The 24,671-nt window shown below is 41.9% G+C and overlaps 2 protein-coding genes and 1 long non-coding RNA gene across 29 annotated transcripts in view; all 3 read left to right on the plus strand.

The window, feature by feature from the left end:
• LOC124111075 (cyclic AMP receptor-like protein A) overlaps positions 1-5,927 on the plus strand; it is a 51,359-nt gene extending 45,432 nt beyond the window's left edge. The window contains exon 15 of the mRNA XM_048391361.1: positions 2,183-5,927. Coding sequence (XP_048247318.1) covers positions 2,183-2,269 — 87 coding nt within the window. The 3' untranslated portion in view covers positions 2,270-5,927. The remainder of the gene's footprint in view (positions 1-2,182) is intronic.
• A 434-nt stretch (positions 5,928-6,361) lies between these two features.
• Positions 6,362-9,615, plus strand: LOC125377555. Of its 23 annotated transcripts, XR_007219724.1 has the most exons (5): positions 6,363-7,748; positions 7,839-8,248; positions 8,294-8,303; positions 8,349-8,678; positions 8,994-9,615. It is a non-coding gene; the product is annotated as an uncharacterized LOC125377555 (long non-coding RNA). The 23 variants fall into 23 exon arrangements; XR_007219721.1 differs by having other exon boundaries at positions 6,362-7,748; positions 7,839-8,348; positions 8,449-8,678; XR_007219728.1 differs by having other exon boundaries at positions 6,362-7,748; positions 7,839-8,113; positions 8,159-8,678.
• Positions 9,616-22,672: 13,057 nt separating this feature from the next.
• The window catches only part of LOC124111074 (monocarboxylate transporter 14-like), a 29,310-nt gene continuing 27,311 nt past the window's right edge, over positions 22,673-24,671 (plus strand). For all 5 annotated transcript variants that reach the window (XM_048390680.1, XM_046470624.2, XM_046470630.2 and 2 more), the window contains exon 1: positions 22,673-22,956. The gene's annotated coding sequence lies outside the window, so the exon portion shown is untranslated. The remainder of the gene's footprint in view (positions 22,957-24,671) is intronic.

Genomic DNA, 24,671 nt, shown 5'->3' on the forward strand with positions numbered 1-24,671 from the left:
CATGATGTCAATCACTGGGTTGCCTGGACCAGACTGGATTATTAACAGATCGCCGTCATATGGCTGGAATATTGCTGAGTGTGGCGTTAAATAACATGAAACCGAAGCCTCAAACAATGAAATGTAACCTGAAATGTTTCTGTATGGTTCTGTGTTCGTTGGCTCAACGAAAACACCAAGACTTGTTACACAATTGATATTAGCATCATCACAATATCAACTACTTTCTGACTTGTCAGTTGCTTTCATCAACCATTCCATCAATAAATAGACAATAGATCACTGTGTGTTTGTCCTGTGTGGGAGTTGTCTCCCTTTGAATTATGAGGATACAAGCTCCTCATTGCAATGACCTGTTTGTTGAGCTCTCCATCGCTCTACCAGTCACAGCTCACCACTGCGCCAAGCTGCCTACAACCACGCATGGAGTTGAACTCACAATGACTGACCGTTATGTTTTCTCTGTCATGACGCAAATACTCTTCTGCCAGTTATTTTGTTTTGTTTGTAAATTTCATATTCAGCTTTCATGTAATTGGTACAGTGAGAATGTAAGATGGAAGTTGCTGCTTTTCCATTTGTCTGCAATCTTCAACCAATCTAAACAACCGTTTATTCATTTTTGAAATAGCAAGTCAGTCATAAACCTTTTCACTATTCACTATAATGGCTTTGCCAGTCCTACCTTTGAACTGTCAAAACTTATTTAGCAAACGATAACATCAAGACATCAGATATAGTAGCAGTTTGATGAAATAATAATCTTTGCTATCATCATTTGCTATCAACTGCTTGACATGTGATTTAGCTTTGATGAAATCAAAAGCATGAAATTCCAAATGACGCATATTCTATTGAGATTGTACAGGTTCCAGTTGTAACACGAGTTACCTCATTCCTTTGAACGTAAATGTGTTATCTGTGCTGTACTGGAAAATTTCACTATGTGGATGACAAGTAATTTGTAATTATATGACTATTTGACAAGATTACCATAAACATATGTTTCCATACACATTTGGCAACTGTTGTAACTGCTGGATCAATTTGAGTGAACAGTCTTCCTGGGGCAATGGCGTTAAGTACTTTAAAAGTCCAGTTTTCACCCTTGCCGAACTAGGCTGGAATTTCGTGGCTCGATCGTAGCGCCACCAGTGGCTATTAAGAGTTATGTCCCTCCTATTGACCAATCAGATTCCACCTCTCAATTGCATGTGCTTCAAACAAAATGGCGGCGCACAGTCAAGACGACCTGATCGATGATCAAAATCTTTAATGTAATAAAACGGGTCTTACCTCGCCAAGTGCATCAAATCACTTGAGCACCTGGATTAAACACATGAAAACATTTGTGAAATGTCTGTCGACGCCCAGTTGGCTGAACAAACGTTTGCAAATCCTGCAGTCGACCGAAATCTGCCCTTGACTCGGGAAGGTGCATTTGACTTGGAACGTGGTGAGAAGCTCTGTCTAAATCTAGCACTCAATTACATTGTTTATTATGAGCATGTCTTATGCATGTCATTATTTTACTTTACACCCATCTTTACTGAACCTAACTTGACAAAATACTCCAATATGCCCTGATCAGAATTCATCACGAGCAACGGACATTCGAATTTTTCGCATTAATTTACAGTAACTTTTTAACCGCTGCTTATCTGTTTGGGAATGTGCCATGCATGATTTCTCTGATATGAAACCCACCATTCGTGTTCTAATCCCGTCTTCATCTTACAATCTTCATGTTTCTTTGATGCAGTTACTTTACTTTTATTATTTTTATTGCATGAATGTTTTCCCCAGTTGTTTTGTTCTGTTCTGTTCTGTTCCTTGCATTCACAGATCACACGGCCCGTGAAGATCCGGGGTAGAATAGGTCTTCAGCAACCCATGCTTGTCGTAAGAGGCGACAAACGGGATCGGGTGGTCAGGCTCGCTGACTTAGTCGATGCCTGTCATCGATCCTCCCAATTGCGTGGATCGATGCTCATGTTGTCAATCACTGGATTGTCTGGTCCAGACTCGATTACTTTAAGACCGCCGTCATATAGCTGGAATATTGCTGAGAGCGGCGTTAAACAATAAACAAACAAACAAAACACATATCAAACACAATGCTTCCTTTGAGTTGTATTTATTCTGTTCTGTTGCTTACGCTGGTTTTATTTTCCCCAAACAGCTTGCACTCCAGGGCAAGTTTGCTCCTAGAGCCGTTGTACAGGAGTACAACCCACAGCCCTCCGAGGACCCCGCCCCTGATCACTGAGAGACAGGTGGATGGAGGGATGGAAGGAGTGATGGAAGGAGGGACGGAAGGAGGGATGCGGGAAGAGGTTGTTCTTCTGGTTTCTACATCCATTCAGATTCTTGGTGTCACTCAAAATCTTTCAAGGTCTTCAATTTATAAACAGCATTGTAGACAACAACAAAAAACACTTGACAGATTTATGCCCCGGACTTCCTAAATCTTTTTACATCGACATCTATTTTGTATACCTTATAATGACTCGGTATTCTACAGCCAGTGTTATTGTTTTCATAAATGTTTAGTTGATTAATTAATACTTTTGGTGGCTCTCTCGACTTGATATAAGTTTGCTTATTCATCAGCGAGTTGTTATGGAAACAAATTGAAACATACAGGTGCAGCAGCATGATCTGGTATATTTAGAATACATCCCAGGCTGATGGAAGCTGCTGCTGCTTGTCTCCTACATAACTCAAGTTTATTGTGGTGCAGGGTGAGGGTGATGGAATCAGGGTTATACTGAACTGAAACGTCATGACTGTTTTATTAGAATATTTGAAGCCAGAATTGAAAACCATTTTGTTGGAAGGTATGAAAGAAAGAAATTAAGGAAGAGTAACTGAAGGTACAATGGTAATAGCCTAATAATGTGCAAAGAATACTTGTAGCTAAATATCGGTAGAATGATAAGGATGTGTTATCGGATGGCACTATACGGACGTGTATATTGCTTGGCTTTGGAGCTGACCCGGATCTCTCTCACATGTGATTTGTGGGTCAGGGGATCTGTAATCCAAGTAATGAAAATAACAAACACATGTAATTATTCAATTTTATTTTTCGGCTTATGGACGAACTTTGACCACATATATGTGATTTTTGGGGTCGTAGGATCAGTAAGTAATCAAACTAACAATTCGTCTTATGACGCAGTGTGATCAAAATAATGTTGAGGCATTGTTTACTTTTATTTGAACCACGTAGTTTATGGATATTTCTAACCCCTGTAAATCCTCACTCTGCTAATCTGGATACCCACCTAGCGGACCATTACTTTTAGGTGCATGTATTTACATTATGAAAGACAATTCTCCATAACTATAATTCATTAAGCCTGACATTCAAAAGTATGGTCAAGTTCAGTTGGGATAGTACTGTCTGGATAAAAGGGTTGCACTGTACGAAAGGGGAGTAGAATTAACTTGCAGACGTTGGATATGCTTGTGTAATGTACATTTGCTGGTGATACTAAATAGTGTGCAGTCACGCTCCCTGCATTGCGTAATTATAACCAGCTTTTCAGGATGCTAATGATATTATCGTTCATGCAATACGTGAAACAGCTGGCATATTAATTTAATCCGTGACGGAAACGCATTATCTTGTGTTAAAAATCACTATTTATTGGTTATATTAAATGAGTTTCAAAGCAAAAGGTTTTTACAACACATATACATGTTTTCGAGAGTGGCATTGTGTGAAATTGTGATATTTGTTTTATTTCATGTCCCTACAATTTTCTGTTTTAAACATTGTGACAGTGAACCTACACTATGTGTGATTTATTGCAGGCTTTGGATACACCTGGAAAGCAATTAAGCAACAATCATTTATTTTAACGTTTCCTGGACTTCCATGTATCATTTGGAAATATGTACATACGACACTATCGATACTAGGTGAGCAGTATAAGAACACTGTATGTGCCTCCAGATGGTCACAGGGCCTTGGTCATATATGTTGCAGAGGCAGAGGAGCCATTTGAAATAGTCCGTCCCCGCTGTATTCTGCAGCCCCAAAATACAAACTTCTGCGGTTAATTTTCGTATATTCTGCAACCAGATTTTGATAATTGTGCACACTTTTAACCTTAGTTTTCGTGAATTACATAGTTTTGCACCTGTTCCACCTATCCACGGGTAGAATAGCTTTTTGGAATGATTCTAGCGATCAGTAAGCACGTTCGGTAAGCGATATTATAAGAGTCAACTTTTCTTCAAATTGAAATAAATATTCGCTTACATGTTAAAACAAGCTTTCGACTCTCAGATCCGTATCTGATGAGTTATGCGGCAGACAAATAGAACATTCTGTATCGGTTCTGCCAAAACATGTGATTTCTTGCAAGTTAAGTACAGTTCTGCACCGAGTTGGCCCTTGTGTCAAATCTTCCGCAACAGCGGAATCGCGGAATACAGGGTAAGGATAAGGTACCGAAGGGACAACACAACTATTGCCACTCTAATAGTAGCAAAATAGTGCATGACATAATCCGTTACGGCTTCAGTATTTTAATAGGAGTTTTAGACTAAAATCTAGTCTCTGAAATGAACATATCGTACATAAAAAAAACATTTGTTCAGTTATCTTAATAAAAATATAATAAAAAGGAGCCCAGTGACTCTCTTCATTTTCAGATACTGATACTGCAGTGATCTAGACTTGCCAAACATTATAGACTTGCATGGGCTGTATTTGATATATATTTGTATCAGGGTCTGTAAGACAGACGATAGGAGTTTGTCAGTTATGTTTGTTCTTTTTATCTTTTAAAGATACATTTTATATTATGGAAATATATAGTAACAGATGCTTTTATTAGTTTCCATGTGGGTAATAGAGTGTTATCATGATGAAAAATTATCAACTGTAGCCGTTCCACCATAGTGAACTAGCAGCTGCTGGGTCTCCATTATTAATGCTTGCTGTCTTACAATGTGCATAATTCTGGTCGGTTTCCGTAAGCAATGGCAGAATCTGCTTGTTACAATATATCATATATTGTATGGTTAATACTCATTTAGCGACCCGTGAAGATCCGGGGTAGAATAGGTCTTCAGCAACGCATGATTGCCGTAAAAGGCGACTATGCTCGTCGTAAAAGGCGACTAACGGGATCGGGTGGTCAGGCTCGCTGACTTAGTCGATGCCTGTCATCGATCCTCCCAATTGCGTGGATCGATGCTCATGTTGTCAATCACTGGATTGTCTGGTCCAGACTCGATTACTTAAAGACCGCCGTCATATAGCTGGAATATTGCTGAGAGCGGCGTTAAACAATAAACAAACAAACAAAACACATGACGCATGTCATCGATCCCAATTGCGCGGATCGATGCTTATGTTATTAATCACTGGATGGTCTGGTCCAGACTTGATTATTTACAGCTGGAATATTACTGAGTGCGGCGTTAAATAACAAAAAAAAAAAAAAAAAAAAAATACTCATTTAGCACACTTTCAATGCTATTTAATTTTCTTAATACATAACCATTGTGAACTATATTGTGCAAAAATCAAACAGTATAATAGAAACTGCTTCTAATCCACACTGGTTGTATATTCTGTCGTATTTCGTCTACTGTATCAGTTGCAGTGTGTGATACCTGTGTGTAAATAATACCATGTACAGAGGGTTTCTTAGTTGCGATATATATATGTGATATATATGGTTTGGGTGTGGACCAGAATTTGGAGTCGATTGTACGATTCCGACAATATCACGAGCGTGTGTTTATGAATCACTATCCAATAACGATGATACAAGTGTTTGTAAGAAGGTGAGCTTATCCTACCCCACCTGTTGCACCCATCACGAACACATGCAAATATAAAAGACGAAACCCGATATACAACTCCGACCACATCAATAGAATGTGTTTATTTATGAATCATACGAGGTGTTCGCGAAAAAAAACCTGTGGTAATGTGAAGGTCGCTTTGTGGCGGTCAACCAGCTCCCTTCAATGTGAAAAGTCGAACGTTGCACCGGGGCCTGATTGGAAATCTTGTCACGGTGCACATTCTGATTATGTTTGCACGGCAGGTCACTAAAGATACAACTGCTTGTTATTCTATCCTGCGTATTCAGGACATTCAGGTATCTGCAAGGGAAATAGCAACACGAGCAGTCACAATCTCTAAAGCTATTGGGGAGAGGGGGCGCACAGTAGGCCCAGTCGTCTAACGCGCCGCGATTCGCTGTGCAGAGTTGCGGCCCCTGGACACGCCAGGAACCTATGATTGTGGGTTCGAATCCAGGTTCGCCCCGATTATGTTTCTAGGTTTGTCAGCACCATACCCGTGCTCGTTGGTTTCACCGAAGTGGTAAACGTCTTAGACCTGCATCATTTCGGGCTTTCCTCCAAAATTAAGCTGACACGCCACGATATAACTGGAATACTGTTAAAAGCGGCGTTAAACCCAACTCACTCACTCACTCACTTGGAAGTCGGCCGGTGTAACAAGAATTTTGCCCAGTCGGTGATTGGGACTTCTCATGTGCTATTGTATGAAACACAAAACAAACACTGTCATAATTGAATTCGTTAAAACAATGTGTTACCATAGAGATGATATTTTCCAGAAGCGATTGGAATTACTAATGCTTGGAATGATTTAACAATTTTTCCGGATTTTTAGCGATTGTTTCATAATAACACCCGGATCACCACAACATATTCGGTATCTAATAGGGATGGGTATTGAAGGTTTAGAGTGCATCACAATATTTTGCAATGCACAAGGCCGTATTGCGATACGCATCAAGAAATATCGTGTAATTCTAAATTTTGAATTGAGAAAAATCTGAAACATCAATGTATGGATGGAAATTCACAAGCAGAACACAAAAGGATGGTGGTACAACACAATGTTTACACATTAAATAAACATGCAGCCATCTTGGGCCCTGGACACAGGCTTCGGGGCAGCGAAGGTATTTGGCAAGTGTATAACATGAGACTCCTGATAAAGGTCGCTATTACAAATCACCCGATATACTGACCATGACCAAAATATATTGTGATACGTATCCAGGAAAAATATGAACCTCAATTTACCGATACACCGGTAATACCGCGCACCCTAAGTGTCCAATATCATCTACAGTCATTGCTACAGGTAGGAATATAATCGAATAATGATTAAAATCGTGAAATTTCATAAGGTACAAATTCGCTTTTTGGGGGTACGAGTCATCCAGTTGATTAGGTACGAGTTGTCCAACATTTGTGTACGAGTCATCCAGTTGATTAGGTACGAGTTGTCCCACATTTGTGTACGAGTCATCCAGTTGATTAGGTACGAGTTGTCCGACATTTGTGTACGAGTCATCCAGTTGATTAGGTACGAGTTGTCCCACATTTGTGTACGAGTCATCCAGTTGATTAGGTACGAGTTGTCCAACATTTGTGTACGAGTCATCCAGTTGATTAGGTACGAGTTGTCCAACATTTGTGTACGAGTCATCCAGTTGATTAGGTACGAGTTGTCCAACATTTGTGTACGAGTCATCCCGTTGATTAGGTACGAGTGGGTACGAGTTGTCCCACATTTGTGTACGAGTCATCCAGTTGATTAGGTACGAGTTGTCCGACATTTGTGTACGAGTCATCCAGTTGATTAGGTACGAGTTGTCCAACATTTGTGTACGAGTCATCCAGTTGATTAGGTACGAGTTGTCCAACATTTGTGTACGAGTCATCCAGTTGATTAGGTACGAGTTGTCCGACATTTGTGTACGAGTCATCCAGTTGATTAGGTACGAGTTGTCCAACATTTGTGTACGAGTCATCCAGTTGATTAGGTACGAGTGGGTACGAGTTGTCCAACATTTGTGTACGAGTCATCCAGTTGATTAGGTACGAGTTGTCCAACATTTGTGTACGAGTCATCCAGTTGATTAGGTACAAGTGGGTACGAGTTGTCCAACATTTGTGTACGAGTCATCCAGTTGATTAGGTACGAGTGGGTACGAGTTGTCCAACATTTGTGTACGAGTCATCCAGTTGATTAGGTACAAGTGGGTACGAGTTGTCCAACATTTGTGTACGAGTCATCCAGTTGATTAGGCACGAGTGGGTACGAGTTGTCCCACATTTGTGTACGAGTCATCCAGTTGATTAGGTACGAGTTGTCCCACATTTGTGTACGAGTCATCCAGTTGATTAGGTACGAGTTGTCCAACATTTGTGTACGAGTCATCCAGTTGATTAGGTACGAGTTGTCCAACATTTGTGTACGAGTCATCCAGTTGATTAGGTACGAGTGGGTACGAGTTGTCCAACATTTGTGTACGAGTCATCCAGTTGATTAGGTACGAGTTGTCCAACATTTGTGTACGAGTCATCCAGTTGATTAGGTACAAGTGGGTACGAGTTGTCCAACATTTGTGTACGAGTCATCCAGTTGATTAGGTACGAGTGGGTACGAGTTGTCCAACATTTGTGTACGAGTCATCCAGTTGATTAGGTACAAGTGGGTACGAGTTGTCCAACATTTGTGTACGAGTCATCCAGTTGATTAGGTACAAGTGGGTACGAGTTGTCCAACATTTGTGTACGAGTCATCCAGTTGATTAGGTACAAGTGGGTACGAGTTGTCCAACATTTGTGTACGAGTCATCCAGTTGATTAGGTACAAGTGGGTACGAGTTGTCCAACATTTGTGTACGAGTCATCCAGTTGATTAGGTACGAGTTGTCCAACATTTGTGTACGAGTCATCCAGTTGATTAGGTACGAGTTGTCCCACATTTGTGTCCGAGTCATCCAGTTGATTAGGTACGAGTTGTCCCACATTTGTGTACGAGTCATCCAGTTGATTAGGTACGAGTTGTCCCACATTTGTGTACGAGTCATCCAGTTGATTAGGTACGAGTTGTCCCACATTTGTGTACGAGTCATCCAGTTGATTAGGTACGAGTTGTCCCACATTTGTGTCCGAGTCATCCAGTTGATTAGGTACGAGTTGTCCAACATTTGTGTACGAGTCATCCAGTTGATTAGGTACGAGTGGGTACGAGTTGTCCCACATTTGTGTACGAGCCCGCCAAAAGAAATATGGGTACCGATCTCCATGGATACGGAATGACCACGTCCGCGTTAGATCATGTAAATATTGGGGGAAGACCAACAGTTCACGAATGTGGTACGGAACGTGGTGACCGGACGTGTGTTTGAATGTTATAATTATGTGTTAATGATCCTTCATTTAGAGTTGGGTATTTTTTTATTACAATATTACATTTATATATATTATATTTTGTATGTCATATACCGGACGTGTGTTGTAATGTTATAATAATGTGTTAATGATCCTTCATTTAGAGTTGGGTATTTTTTTTATTACAAAATTACATTTATGTATATTATATTTTGTGTGTCATATATTTGTATGCAGTATGTGTTATCATATCTCTGGCACGGACGACAAGTCTCTCAATTGCTTGTTTGGAGTGAGTTTGCTCATTTTTTAGAAGCCATTTTAGTATCAGATTCAACTGGTAAAAAAATGTTTTAATCAACCTATTGATATTATCAACACTGTGATGAGTAGTATGTCAATAAAACTGTGTTGTTGTCATTATCATTCTTAGTAACATAAGAAAAAGTGTATTCATGAATATAGACCACCTGGCCCAGAATTCACAATATATAAATTATATTAGGCCATGTGTAAAATGTTATTCATACCTATGATACATTCATGATATAACTGGACCTGTGCAAAACGTTCTACCGAGCAGGATCTTTTGGGAAAAAATATTCAGGCTTCTGAAATCGCCCGGGGGCACGGCTGGCCCAGTCGTCTAAGGCGCCGCAATTCGCTGTGCAGAGTTGCGTCCCTTGGGCACGCCAGTAACCTATGATCGTTGGTTCGTATTCCGTTTTGCCCTGATTATGTTTCAGGTTTGGCAGCACCATACCCGTGTCTGGATTCACCGAAGTGATAAAGGTCTGAGACCTGCATCACTTAGGGCTTCCCTCCCACATTAAGCTGACAAGCTGTGATATAACGGGAATAATGTTCAAAACGAAGTAAGAGGCGGGTGGTCAGGCTCTATGACTTGGTTGATGCATGTCATCGTATCCCATACGCGTAGATCGATACTCATGATGTCAGTCACTGGATTGCCTGGTCGCGCTCGATTATTTACAGGCCGCCGTCATTTAGCTCGAATATTGCTGAGTATGACGTTAAACAGCAACAAAAAACAACAACAAAGAAACAAATAAAAGCAGCGTTAAACGCAGGTAACTCATTCAGTCACAAAGAAGTAACACTGCTCCTTATGCAATCCTGGCTCAAGGTTTAGATAGGTCGTCCCTTACAAAACAATCGGTGTTCTTTAGTGTCTTATAATATACTGTGATATTACTGGAATACTGTTCAAAGCGGCGTTAAAACTACAGTAAACTGCGGTTATAACGAACAACAACGACAACTAATTTTTGTTCGTTATAACCGTAGTTCGTTATAAGCATATATATATAAGCATGTTACCAACTCCCTTATTCTGGAATATCCCACCCTTTTGTGGTCTTCTGTCTGCATGAACTCCTCGACGGTTGCAGAGACACGGGTGGGGTTTGAGACACACTACATAGTATTACTGGCATTAACATGACAAAATGGATGTAAATGAAGCCACTGAAAGGAAACAACAAAATGAACATATTGTTTGTACATAGCTATAGACAACGTATTATCCAAGATATCCAGTGAATTCACTCTATTGTCAATCCTTCCGAATCGCATCGCGAAACTCATGACTGCTTTCTGAAATATGAGTGAGTGAGTTGGTTTTAACGCCGCTTTTAACAGTATTCCAGTTATATCACGGCGTGTCAGCTTGATGTGGGAGGAAAGCCCGAAGTGATGCAGGTCTAAGACGTTTACCACTTCGGTGAAACCCACGAGCACGGGCATGGTGCTGACAAACCTAGAAACATAATCAGGGCGAACCGGGATTCGAACCCACTATCATAGGTTTCTGGCTTGCCCAAGGGACGCAACTCTGCACAGCGAATCGCGGCGCCTTAGACGACTGGGCCACCCGTGCCCCCTTCTGAAATATGAAAGGACATCGTTTTCTGTAAATATGGATCTAAAGACAAATCGCTAACACTTTGTATTGTTCATAAAACACAAGGGTTTTTAGTATGTTGTTTTCCAGAACCTTTTCATCCTCATCATTTATAACTGAACATCTTAATTGGTTCATTGTTCTTGTGTATTCTTTTAATTGGATGCGTCATATTGTACACATATCGAAATTAGGAACAGCCATATTTTCAGCATGTGAGGTATTATGTTTTGTTTTTATGTATTTCGACAGTGGTAGCTAACATCCATCGATATTTCCAAGATTTCATGTTTCATAGGTTCTTCCAAATTGTGATTCATGATGGTATTTTGTCTTCAACACAAGTGTGTGTTAACAAGTTTGTCTCTGAATTGAATCAAATAAAACGACATTGGTTGCCATGTGTGTTTTGCCATTTGCCTTAAAATGTTTGCAGTTTTATGCCTTGACAATTTTTGACCTTAAAGGGTTGCAAGGTTGGGCTAATATTCTGGAGAGCCTCGAAGATTGCAGATTTGGGTCCCTTTGGTGTGCAAGAATCTGATTTATCCCCTGACAATTATTGTCGGTTTATCAGCACCACGGATTTGAAAAAAGTGGTGAATCGGTAAATGCGTTATAGTGTCACTGATATTGTCTGGTCCATCACCCAATTAAATTTCAATATCGGCATGTAATCGATAATCGGCTGATTATTCTCTTCCGGGCCCACGCAGATTCATCCATCACAATTCCGGAGCATCACATGCTCAATGACAACAGGAAGTATGAAGACAAATTATTTATTTCATTAACGTAAATACAAAAATAATGGTTTGCTTACGCGATTGTGTGAAGTTATATATCATATTTCGTCTGTCATATGCATCGGAAGATGTGTTGTAAGATATGTTGTTTCAGGGTGTTTTGGATTTTGAGACAACTCGTCCGGAAGGAACTTACATCTATTAGGATAATTGCAACGTCATAAAAGAGAATTATGTCGCATGCCTCAGAATACATTATCAGATAACAAGAACAGAATCAGCCGTGGCAATAACCCCAACTTGAGTAAGCGTTTTCTTTCTCTTTTATCCAGTAGGGCATACAATTCACAATGACACGCGACTTTGAAAGATTTCATGTTCTGAAAAAGAAACTATCTATATACACTCTTCGAAAAAGGGAACGCACAGGTAGTATGTAGTTCATTGAACCTGACATCCGGTATTTAATTTGGATATATGTCATTTGAAAATTTTGCCGGCCTGATATTCAAGAAACGTTGCATCTTACACGGCATTGTTTTCACACTTGTTCCTAAATGTCATAGAGGAAAGTTATGGCATTCGTAACTCGTGGTATATAAATAGGCAAGCATAAGCCAATAATTTGTCATTCAATATTAACATTTTTCAAGTTCGAAAATGCCGAAACTCGGCGCTGCCGTTCGGAACATCGCCATAGGACGTATCCAAGGAGGGGAATCGCAGTCTTCTGTTGCACGCCACTTCAACGTCCACCACAACACCATTTGCCGCCTTTCGGACCGATACACACAGTTCAATTCCACCACAGACCGTCCGAGAACCGGCCGACCAAGAGTTACCACCCGTGCACAGGATCGCCACATTCGACTGTTCCACCTACGTCATCGCAATGCCACAGCTACGGAGACTGCAGGACGCATTCCTGGTTTGAGGAGAATATCGGAACAGACTGTCAGGAACCATCTTCGCGAATCCGACCCAGAAGACCAGTTATCGTCCCTGTTTTGCAACAGATCCATCGACAGCGACGCTTGCGTTGGTGCCATACCTTACAGCCTTGGAATTTGAGAAACTGGAGACGAGTGTGGTTTAGCGATGAAAGACGTTTCCTTCTTCACTGGCGAGATGGAAGACAACGTGTTTATGGTCGTCGAAATGAGCGTTTTGCCCAACATTGAGTACGTGAATTCGACAGTTTCGGTGGCGGTAGTGTCATGGTGTTGGGGGCCATATCCTACACCACGAGATCTGACTTGGTTGTGGTTCAGGGAAATTTGACCGCAAATCGCTACGTGAATCAAATTCTTCAACCTCACCTTTTTCCAATCATTGACCGCCAGAGGGAGCTGTTTCAACAGGGCAACGCTCCACCGCACACAGCTCATGTCACGGTAGACTACCTTTATAATGCCAACATCAACGATCTGCCCTGGCCGTCGATATCTCCAGATCTCAACCCAATCGAATTCCTCTGGAATGAACTTGATCGACGTGTACGTCAACGTCAGAACACGCCGCAGACACTCCAACAACTGACCAACGCGTTACAAGCAGAATCGCGCAGAATTCTGCAATACAGAATTCGTACACTTATCCAGTCAGTGCCGAGGATTGCTGCCCGGGGCGGTCACACGAGATACTGAGTTCAGCGCAACCTTATTGCCTCATGCGTCATGACAATGAAGTTTTCAATGACTCTGTACAACGACAACATATGACTATCGAGCTCCAAAATTTCATATTTGTATCTATGATGTTGAATTAAATATATCGACTTTATTAGGTACAATACATTTACTAAAAATCTACCTGTGCGTTTCTTTTTTTGAAGAGTGTATAGGCCATGCAAATATCACCACGTGCGTTCGTTATGGTTGGAGCTCGGACCAATCAGAGCGCTCCACGCCAATGAGCGCGGATATCTTTAGTTTACTTCCGTAACCGACAGCCGCGATTGAGGCAATATTTCGATAAAATCACCCGATGTGGGTAACACATTGCACAAATGAAGGTTTGTGGCATGTATGTGGAGGGAGGTGGGGAGGTATTGTGAACATGACATGCGTACATTTACATTAATGTATACGGTACAGCCGATTTCAACTTCGGCTAAGACGGTGAGTGACGTACCTTGTCTATTTATATATATATGGGTCCGAGTCAATAATATCCCTATCCTGCTTCAGGGGCCTGTGATTTAAACCCCTGTGTCCGTGCCACAATAGTTACATTGTCGTCCTAGACGGGCGTTGGTGCCCAAGGAGCTGTATCCCTCTTATGTCTCTATGCACCATCTTCCCGAGGCAAGAGAGTTAACTGAATTCTGGGCTCGATCGTAGCGCCACCAGTGGCTATTACCAGTTATGTCCCTTCTAAGCCTCTCCTATGGACCAATGGGATTCCACCTCTCGTATCACTTGCATTTGCTTCAAACAAAATGGCGGTCCCAAGTCTGCTCGATAATCAAGCTCTATATTGTGATAAAACGGGTCTTTCATCGCGAAATGCATCAAATCACGTGAGCACCTTGATTAAAAACACGAAAAGAGTTTGAAAATATCTGTTGACAACGAGTTGGCGGTGCACATGCTTTGCAAATCCTGCAATCGACCGAAATCTGCATGACAGTTTACGAATCGGATTTCGATTTCGTTGAGCGATTTTGATTGGACTATGCATAGACTCGTTAGTCCAGCCAAACTCTAACTCCGTAATACCAGCCTAGTTCGGGAAGGGTAGAAACTGGACTTTTATAGTCAGTTAACTCCCTTGCCTCGGGAAAATGCTATGCACTGGCATGAACAATCCTTGAAAAGTTTCATAATCAAATGTACACCTGTTCAGTGTTTAGTCAAACAAATCGAGCTCTTCCTCCGCCATTTACATCCCACGGCGACTCAACGTAACGCCTGGAGCCTTCGATTCACGTCAGTTACGGTAAACTGCAGTGAAACCAACTCGCAAGAGCTCCATTTCATGGAATGCGGTTCCTACAGCCTGCGAGCATTAGTGGTGGAAGCAAAGTTTTAACTTTTACGACAGAAAATGCCTCAACTAAAAAATACCAACGACACAGGAACTCGGCTATGGTTACATGGCATAGTGCCAGCTCGGCACAACGGAACACTTCTCGACGTCACGTGATTAGTTGGAAGCAAATTATTATACAAAATATAAATTTGAATCCCACTTATTGCTACATGGGATTCTCGATAATCACACACTTAACGGATAATAATTTGTCACTTTTTAATCCCTAAACTATCTTTTTTCTCAGTGAGGATTAATGTTTAAAAAGTTTTTCTCTTAGCATAAGGTTGCAGCAATTAGGTGGAACGGGCGATTAATAAAATATCTCTACGATCAACACCAGAAATTGGGGGGGTGGGGGGGTGGGGGGGGGTCGTGACGAGCGATATTATAAGCCAGTATGAGCCGATTGATTACTTACTTGACGTTACATTAGTTGATTAGTAATAAAGTAATATAATAGATGTAACTGATACAGAAACAGTTATGTGTACATCTAGAATGGATATACAAGGGGCTAGCTTACCTGTAACGTGAAACGTCAACATCAGAAGAGTGTTGGACCATGTCGGCCACACAATCAGGTGACATTTGAATGCACCTTCAGATCGTCATGACGTCACGGGTAGCAGCCCGCGTGTCTTTCGTGACCAACTCGTGTTATTCCGGGACAAGCCGAATAGCTCATGACCATTTTTGCGACCGGGTTCCGTCTTAGCGCAAACGGTAATTGCGTAATGGTTCACATATATTCCCCATATATTATATATATTTCAGATGCAATTTAAAGCACATCGGGACATGCGGAATTATACAGTATGATTGAACACATTTAACTGTGTCTTGGGTATATTTTTAGATGCAAGACATGTAAAATCAAAAATTGTTTCTGAGGGATTCTTTGACGAAGAACTTGAAATCACACGCGCATCCTGAGTGGTTTGTCGTATTTTCGCACATAACATTCATCGATTAGGGGACGAGTCTTGTTGCAGGTTACGGAAAGCGGCGAGTGGTGACCAATTATAACATTCATCGATAGGGGGACGAGTCTTTCAGGTTACGGAAAGCGGCGAGGGATGACCAATTCCCGTGAGTTGGCGTTAAGCCAAGTATGGAAGCAGGTACAAGTTATTCTGTTGAAAGACCGCCTCCGTGGCCTTGTGGTAGAGCGTCCGCCCGGAGAACGGAAGGTCCGTGGTTCGCGTCATACCACAAAAAGATGGTACTTGTTGTTACCCTGTCTTGCTCTCGGCATTAATGGTCTAAACTAAGAAATGGTCGGTTCGGAGTTAGTATACTGTGTCTGAGTGGGGTATTCATTTCAAACTACGACATGATATCTCAGTGGTCTGGCACTGTAAAATCGGCATTAGTCCGGACTTGTACAAGCAGCCACATACACACACGTGCATGCCACGTTAAACTCCATTTTCACCTCACCTCGTGTTAAACCAGTGGCGACCCAGTCTTCGGCCAGCTGACCACCTCCAGCTCAAAGGTCCCAGGTCAGCCATGACCTACGGCGACAGAGCATTCCAGAATGTCGCACCCGTTCTGTGGAACTCACTTGCATACGATATCAGGAACATTGAAAATACTTACATATCAAAGCTCAAACCATATATGTTTCTGACAGCCTATGGCTATGGACCCTTTTGAGCACTCGTCTCGAAAGAGGGCTGCAAACTTGTCTATTTTATTATTTATTTATAGTTCAGGGCAAGCCATGCTTTATTGCACTACACATGGATGCTGAGTAAACTTTACTTCTTAAACAAGGATAAATGTGTAGAAGAAACCGTCACACTGTTCACTGCATTTGTCACAAGTGTTGTATGACGTTTCTGCACAAACTTTACCGACGTTCAACACTTACTTTCAAGCTCGAACACACTTGATGTACCTGAATTAATAATGTCAATGTATGGTTTGTCACGTCATGGGGTTAAACTTGTTGATGCACGCTTGACTGCCCGACCTTGAAAACAACGAACACTGAACTGACAGAAAGATATGGTGTTGCACGGGAAACACAGCCGGAAGCTTTGGACTATCTCAAATCAAATGTTCTGCTTAATCGTTCGGGGTCACATAACAACTCTTCAAGGTCATCTAGGGGCGGTCGGGTAGCCTAGTGGTTAAAGCGTTCGTTCGTCACGCCGAAGACCCGGGTTCGATTCCCCACATGGGTACAATGTGTGAAGCCCATTTCTGGTGTCCCCCGCCGTGATATTGCTGAAATATTGCTAAAAGCGGCGTAAAACCATACTCACTCACTCGCTCAAGGTCATCTCTATAACTCAATTTTAAGTTCAAGGCTAGTTGAGTTTAAATAGGAGTTAACGTCGCGTTTAAGTTTATTTTAGGTGGATTCTTGCACTATTTCTGTGAGGTGTACATTGAGTTTAACGTCGCGTTTAAGATTATTGCACTGACGTAGCGACATGCACGTGTTAGCCACGCAGTTTATCCCAATTCGTACTCATCGCCGTAAACCTTGGTATAAACTTTCATTAGATCATTCAATGTTTTGAGTGGGTTGCGCATCTAAAAGAAGCCCTGATAAAAACCGTGTATACACTCACACGTTGCCCCTATACTCGCTTACCTGGTGAACAAACGGACGGTCCAAAAGAACATCCGGCGAACATTTATCGTTGTTCGGTATGTGGCTTCGAAGTCCGATTGGAGAGAGCGGCAGTTGAATGGCCACACAAAAGAAAAGGTTTGTGAGGGCGGATTTCTATGGCTTCCCAGAGTTTTGTGAAGTCCTGACGTTTGGAACGTTGGTTGGTTGGTTGGTTGTTTAACGCCACACTCAGCAATATTCCAGCTATATGACGGCGGTCTGTAAATAATCGAGTCTGAACCAGACAATCCAGTGATTAATATCATGAGCATCGATCCACGCAATTGGGATCGATGACATGCATCAACCAAGTCAGCAAGCCTGCCACCCGATCCCGTTGATATTTGATGGCTCCAGTCAAAGTTGGTATGAGATTATTAATCAGTCATACATAACTGGATGTTACATTTAAAGACAGTTGAACCAATCAACTCAACTCGAAAGGGTGCACGGGAATCACGCACGCACGAATACGGTGTTAGCGTTGGGCGTGTCAACGTGCGTGATTCCCGTGCAACCTTTCGAGTTGAGTTGATTAGTTCAACTGTGTCATATGGCCCTGTGACGCAGGGGTAGCATTATGCAGATGGCTGTTACAATGAATGCTCGTTCCACCCGTGACGAACAGGTCTGGTTGTTGATGAAATAAAGTGATAGCTAAGTAGACATATTTTTTATTCATGCACCGATTGTCTTTAAATGTAATATCCAGTTATGTATGACTGTTTAATAATCTCATACCAACTTTGACTGGAGTAGGTCCAATAGTTTTTCAGATATTGTAGTAAACGTCGGTACCTTAAATTACCTTCCAGACCTTTTTTAATGTCTTAGATCTCACCTTTAGGGGTTGCGTTTTAGAGGTAGGATAACGCCCATTAGCTTCGAAAATGGTTTGGAGGCACGAGGAGCCACTTTAGGTGGTATCGAGCCTGCTTGGGATAAGTATTCTGCTGATTTGATGTGAAGACTTACCAATTTAGCGTAGGGTGATCCTGATGGAGGCGGATTGTGGTCGGGTCGATTTTGGTTTGGGCTTTGGTGTGGCGGAGATGGTCCTCTTGACTAGATTGGTAGGAAACTGGTTTGGCGAAGTTGGTGAAGACATGCTGCAGATGATTAAGTTTATTGTCAAGGTCAAGGTCGCTATGGCAGATGTTCGTGGCTCGCTTGGTCAGTGTGGAGAATATGCCAGACTTTAAACAGTGAAAACAGTTAATCAGCTTGTATCTTAATAAGTAATCAATCAGCTTATTCAACTTTTCAATTCTTACATTACATGTGTGCTTGTTGTTATTCTTACTGTACATCTGGCTCCATACAATTATCTGTGTGCTACTTGTTATCTATTACCTGTTGTTGTTAATGCTATATATATATATATACCTATCATCACATGGTTGTAGTCACTACAGCTTGAAAAGGGTGTAAGAATATACATCAAAATGTCGCTAAATGCAATAGACCAGAAGTTGTGTTCGTATTCATATAGAATGCACTGAGATGATCGGATAATTAGACATTTTACGAACTTCGCACGGTTATAAAAGGAGATCTTCTTCAATGTAAATTGATTTCAACTTTCCTTCTCTTAACAAAGCAAACTGAAGGAAATGGTTGTAACTGAATCTATACTTAGCGTATAATACTTGTTTCAGGAGAGAGAGAGGAGAGGAGAGAGAGAGAGAGAGAGAGAGAGAGAGAGAGAGAGAGAGAGAGAGAGAGAGAGAGAGAGAGAGAGATTCTTGCGACGCCGCGGGGGAGGTTATACGGATGCTTGTGTTGTTCAGAGAGACTCGTGGGGTTGCATTGGTCTTGCACAGAGGGTCGGCCCTGTGGTCTCCCAGAACATCGGTCCAGGGAGAGGCATTGGTGTCACAGCAGCTCGGTTCATTGATCAAGTCTTGAGACCCTTCGCCATACCTCATTTGGCACGTCGCCGCAACCATGAGTTTCAGCATTAGCCCGTGCCCACACTGCGAGAGAAACAAGCAGAATGGCATCAAACCATGGCCTGCCCTCAGTCCCGATTTAAATCCTATTAGGCACCTGTGAGACGAGATTCAAAGACGGCTGTATGGCGTCCGACTAAGGCTGACAACTGCAGCTGAACTGCGTCAGGCGTTCCTCAGAGTGTGGGCCTAAGTGCCTATGGCCTTCATCAACCGCCTCATCCATTCCATGTATCGACGTTGCACGGCTCCGTACTTTGATCAAGTCTTGAGACCACACGCCATACCTCATTTGGCACGTTGCTGCAACCACGAGTTTCAGCATGACAACGCCCGTGCCCACACTGCGGGGGCAACAAAAGACTTCCTCCAGCAGAATGGCAACAGATCCATGCAGTGGCCTGCCCTCAGTCCCGATTTAAATCCCATTGTGCACCTGTGAGACGAGACTCAAAGACGGCTGAATGACGTCCGACCAAGTCTTGAGTGTGGGCTCAAGTGCCTATGGCCTTCACCAACCGCCTCATCTATTCCATGTATCGACGTTACACGGCAGTCATCAATGCACATGGCGGACACACGAGATACTGACTTGTGATGCCATTTTCTCGGAGACTAATGTTGTGTTTCACTTTAAGACCATTTTTCACTTTAATTTCAAACTTGATGATCAGTTTTGCCAAGTTTCATCATTTTAATATGTCTCAAAGTATGTTTACGGTATTTGGACAAATAAGGTTTCTCATATATCGTGTGTGTAAGGATTAATACAGCATGAATATTAAAGACAACACGAATATTGATTTACCATCCAAAGTATTGCTCGTGAAAGTTTCCACAGGTGAGATGCATTCAACTGTACATCGCATCAACTGAAGTGCCATTCCTTCTCACTTCCAGTTTCATGTTTGCATGCACTAATATTTTCCTTTCAAAATAGGTCGTTCGCTTCTATAAAAAAAATCTGGAAGTTAATTTAAGGTACCGACGTTTACTACAATATCTGAAAACAATATTGGACCCACTCCAGTCAAAGTTGGTATGAGATTATTAAACAGTCATACATAACTGGATATTACATTTAAAGACAATCGATGCATGAATAAAAAATCTTTCCGCTGATACGAAAGGTTTCGTTGTTTAAATATTGAATACTTTAAGGCTGAAAGTGAAAGACGTTCGCCCTTCTTTGACATTTCAAAGTACACGAAAAGAACAATTCATGCGTTACACCTTCCCAAACAAACCGTAGTTAAGATTTTGAACTCACATAAAAACACATGCTCCCCTGCACATCCCTTAGGGAGCATCTCAAAACAGGATAGGAAATTAAAGTTAGATTCCTTTGATAAGAAAGTTGTCAGGGACGTGATTCGGCGGTTAACACGAGAAAATGAATTATTTCAACACGAAAACTAAAACGAATTCTGCTTACATAGCATGACTTAGATATTTCCAAATGGACCATTTGTAAACTCCTTTCCAAATTTTGATATCAGTACAAAAAGACAAAAGGGTCGAAACTAGCAATGTGTGAACGACCAGATATCATTCGTTTGCGTATCAATTATTTGCGCACTATTAAAAAAAACGAGAAGAAGGCTATGAGCCTGTCTATTTTATACGAAACCTGGGTTAACGCCTGCCACACAGCGGCTTACCAATGGTCTCAGCGCAAGATCCCCCCCCCCCCCCCCCCCCCCCCACACACACACACACACACACCACACACACACACACACAAACACACCCCTGGTAAAGGGGAGCGCCTGATTGTCCTCCATGCAGGCTCCCACAGAGGTTTCCTCCCTGGGTGTGATCTAGTGTTCAAATCCAGATCTACAGATGGCAGAGACTACCATACCGAGATGAATAGTCAGGTTTTCCTGTTGAGGAGCAGCCCCTCCTAGCACTGCCTGATAAATCCTTGGTGGTTATGGTCAATGCTCCCTATCAAAGTTGTCGAGATCCTATTAACCGTTGTCCAACCTAAAATTCCACCAAAGGTGAGACATGTCAGTGGTTGGACAACAACCGCACTGCTCGGCCCACGAAAGCCAAAAAAACTGACTACTACCAACTGGTTCTTCAGAACAAAACCCCGCCCTCTTATTTGATTGACAACATGTTGAGAGAAAAAAGGCCACGAAGTGCTTAGACTTCCTCCTTACCATTGTGACTAGAATCCCATCGAACTAATCTGGGGTGATTTGAAAAATATGGTCGCACGGCAAAATAAGACCTTCAAGCTTGCCGACGTCAAGCAGATTGTCTTGAAAGGGATGGGATAAATTACAGATGTACGTTGGTCAAACTGTGTCCAACATGTTATCAAAGTTGAGGAAGAGTATTAGAAAAGGGACTGTATCCGACCAGATACTGTCCAGCCTGTTGTTGTTCATTTAGGTGACAGCACAGACTCAGAATCTGACGACGAGGGCATTTCGTGGGACCACGAATGGTGCAATACATATACACCTGTTTCACTACGACATGTAATAGCCCGAATTACCACGGATATGAATTCTTACATATTCGTACATATTCTTAATCATTTCTTAAGAATCTTAAATATATCTTATTTGATTTCCAAACATTCTTGTAGTTCGTGGGATTCGTGAGAAAAGAAATTGTTTATCAAAGAATTTCTAGGAATCGTCTACGAATTTCAGGCTCATGCTTTGTAGTACATGTCGTAATCGGATCTTATCCACTTTGTGCAATTCTTGGCTCAGAATTTGATTCTCTTTCACCCGAAACAGCCCCGAAAGTCTCGAATTATCTGCGAAATATTAAAATATTGTCTTCGAAACCATAAAGCAACGCTAACACCATATTCGTGCGTGCGTGATTCCCGTGCAACCTTTCGAGTTGATTGGTTCAACTGCGTCATATGGCCCAGTGACGCAGGGGTAGCATTATGCAGATGGCTGTTACAATGAATGCTCGTTCCACCCGTGACGAACAGGTCTGGTTGTAGATGAAATATAGTGACAGCTAAATAGACAGATTTTTTATTCATGCACCGATTGTCTTTAAATGTAATACCCAGTCATGTATGACTGTTTAATTATCTCATACCAACTGTGACTGGAGTAGGTCCAATAGTTTTTTCAGATATTGTAGTAAACGTCGCTACCTTAAATTACCTTCCAGACTAAAGGTCGTCGTTTGCACCGCCCAGCGCCTGTATCCTATGTAAAAAAAATTGTTACCCAGTCAGACATTCGACGCTTGCCTGAAAGCAAGCAAGCTTGCCCCCCAGCTACACATACATTGCCATGGGGTAACTGAAAATATAAACTGTACACGAACACGGATCTTCTGCGGATTTCATCGATCACCACATGCATATGCAGATCTTCTCCCATGGCCTAGAGTGTGCGGTTTACCCACACAACGCTATGCAACGTGTGTGCAGTGGTATTGCACACACCATGGCGGAATGAACAGGTTGACTACCACCGACACACGGTAAGGAGACTTTCTTGTCCAGTTTCACGGTGTGGGAAATAATGGTATGTGAATGTGGCAACACAACCCCCAATACCTCATTAGGATGTTTATATAGATGTAGTAATGTTTATTTAACTGCAGTGTCACTGCGGATGAGATCGTACAATATAGGGTTGCTCTCGTCTTACGCACTGGTATTAGAAACTGTGTGTATAGCTGGCTACTGTACACTCACAGTTACTCCGTCAGACGCAGGAACAGTATTAAAATATTGCAACGACGTGTGGTGAGGTGAGGTGAAATGGGGTTTAACGCCGCGTCCAAGATTATTGCACTTATATAGCGACGTGCATTTTGTGTGTGTTTGTGTGGCTGCTTGTACTAGTCCGGACTGGTGCCGATTTATAGTGCTAGTTCACTGAGATACCATGCCGCAGTTTAACATGAATACCCCACGCCGACACAGTATACTGACTCCGAGTCGACCAGTCCTTGTTTTAGCCCCTTAATGCCGAGCGCCAGGCAGGGTAACAACAAGTACCATCTTTAAACGTCTTTTGGTATTACGCGGCCGGGGATCGAACCCCGGACCTTGCGCTCTCCGGGCGGACGCTCTACCACTAGACCACGGAGGCGGTCGGAACAGTATTGAAATATTGCAACGACTTGTGAACCTGACTCACCACATAATATGCTTACCACCTCTGGCACTATCAGCTGTAAACAGCTGCATCGGGAGGTCATGAATACATGAAATTCAATAAGCCCGAGTCACTGACAAGCATGATATTTGGATGAAAATTCATCTTTTTCGGTCCATGCCCTTGGGGGAGACAGCGTGTGCCATGTCATCAACAATGGCGCTGATTATTCAGAATCATCAACTGAAATAAGTTAAATGCCAAATCTAGACATATTTTAACATCTGTTTATAAACTAGCAATTACTCTCTCTCCCCCCCCCCCTCTCTCCCTCTCTCTCTCTCTCTCTCTCTCTCTATATATATATATATATATATGCATCCCATGCTAGTCGTAAGAGGCGACAAACGGGATCCAGTGGTCAGGCTCGTTGACTTGATTGATGCATATCATCGTATACCAATTGCGTGGATCGATGCTTATGATATCAATCACTGGATTGTCTGGTTCAGATTCGATTATTTACAGACCGCCGTCATATAGCTGGAATATTGCTGAGTGCGGCGTTAAACAACAATTAACAAAAAAAAAACAGTCATATGCATATGCTACTTATGTAATGAGACACGAATATACAAAACTACTATTATGGTGTAGTTAACATCTCTTGTTAAGTTCATGTTACAATACAATACAGTTTTCAGATCAAAACCCTTTGTGTAACAGACTAGAATATAGAGCTTCGAAAGTCAGGATAAATTTCCCCAGTAAAGGGAAAGTGACATAAAAACCGCACTGAAATGCTGCAAGATTTGAAATACATGTATGTCTTTCAACTATAGGACTATTAAGATCACTGCACCCAATTCTTAAACGAGCACGAACAATTTGATAATATCGAGTACCTCAATTTAGTGAAGGCATGCACAGTTTTCATTGCATGTGTAACACCAGCATACATAATAGTATACTTAACACCAGCTAGAAACAGATTCCAAGAGCGGGTAGTGCCTGGAAGAAAGGCCTTACCACACAGCTATGTCTTGCAAAATATTCCTTGTAAATGCATATTATTTCTTAATATTCATGTTT

This window comes from Haliotis rufescens, unplaced genomic scaffold (assembly GCF_023055435.1).
Source record: "Haliotis rufescens isolate VD_foot unplaced genomic scaffold, xgHalRufe1.0.p SCAF_9, whole genome shotgun sequence".
In the NCBI taxonomy this organism is placed as follows: domain Eukaryota; kingdom Metazoa; phylum Mollusca; class Gastropoda; order Lepetellida; family Haliotidae; genus Haliotis; species Haliotis rufescens.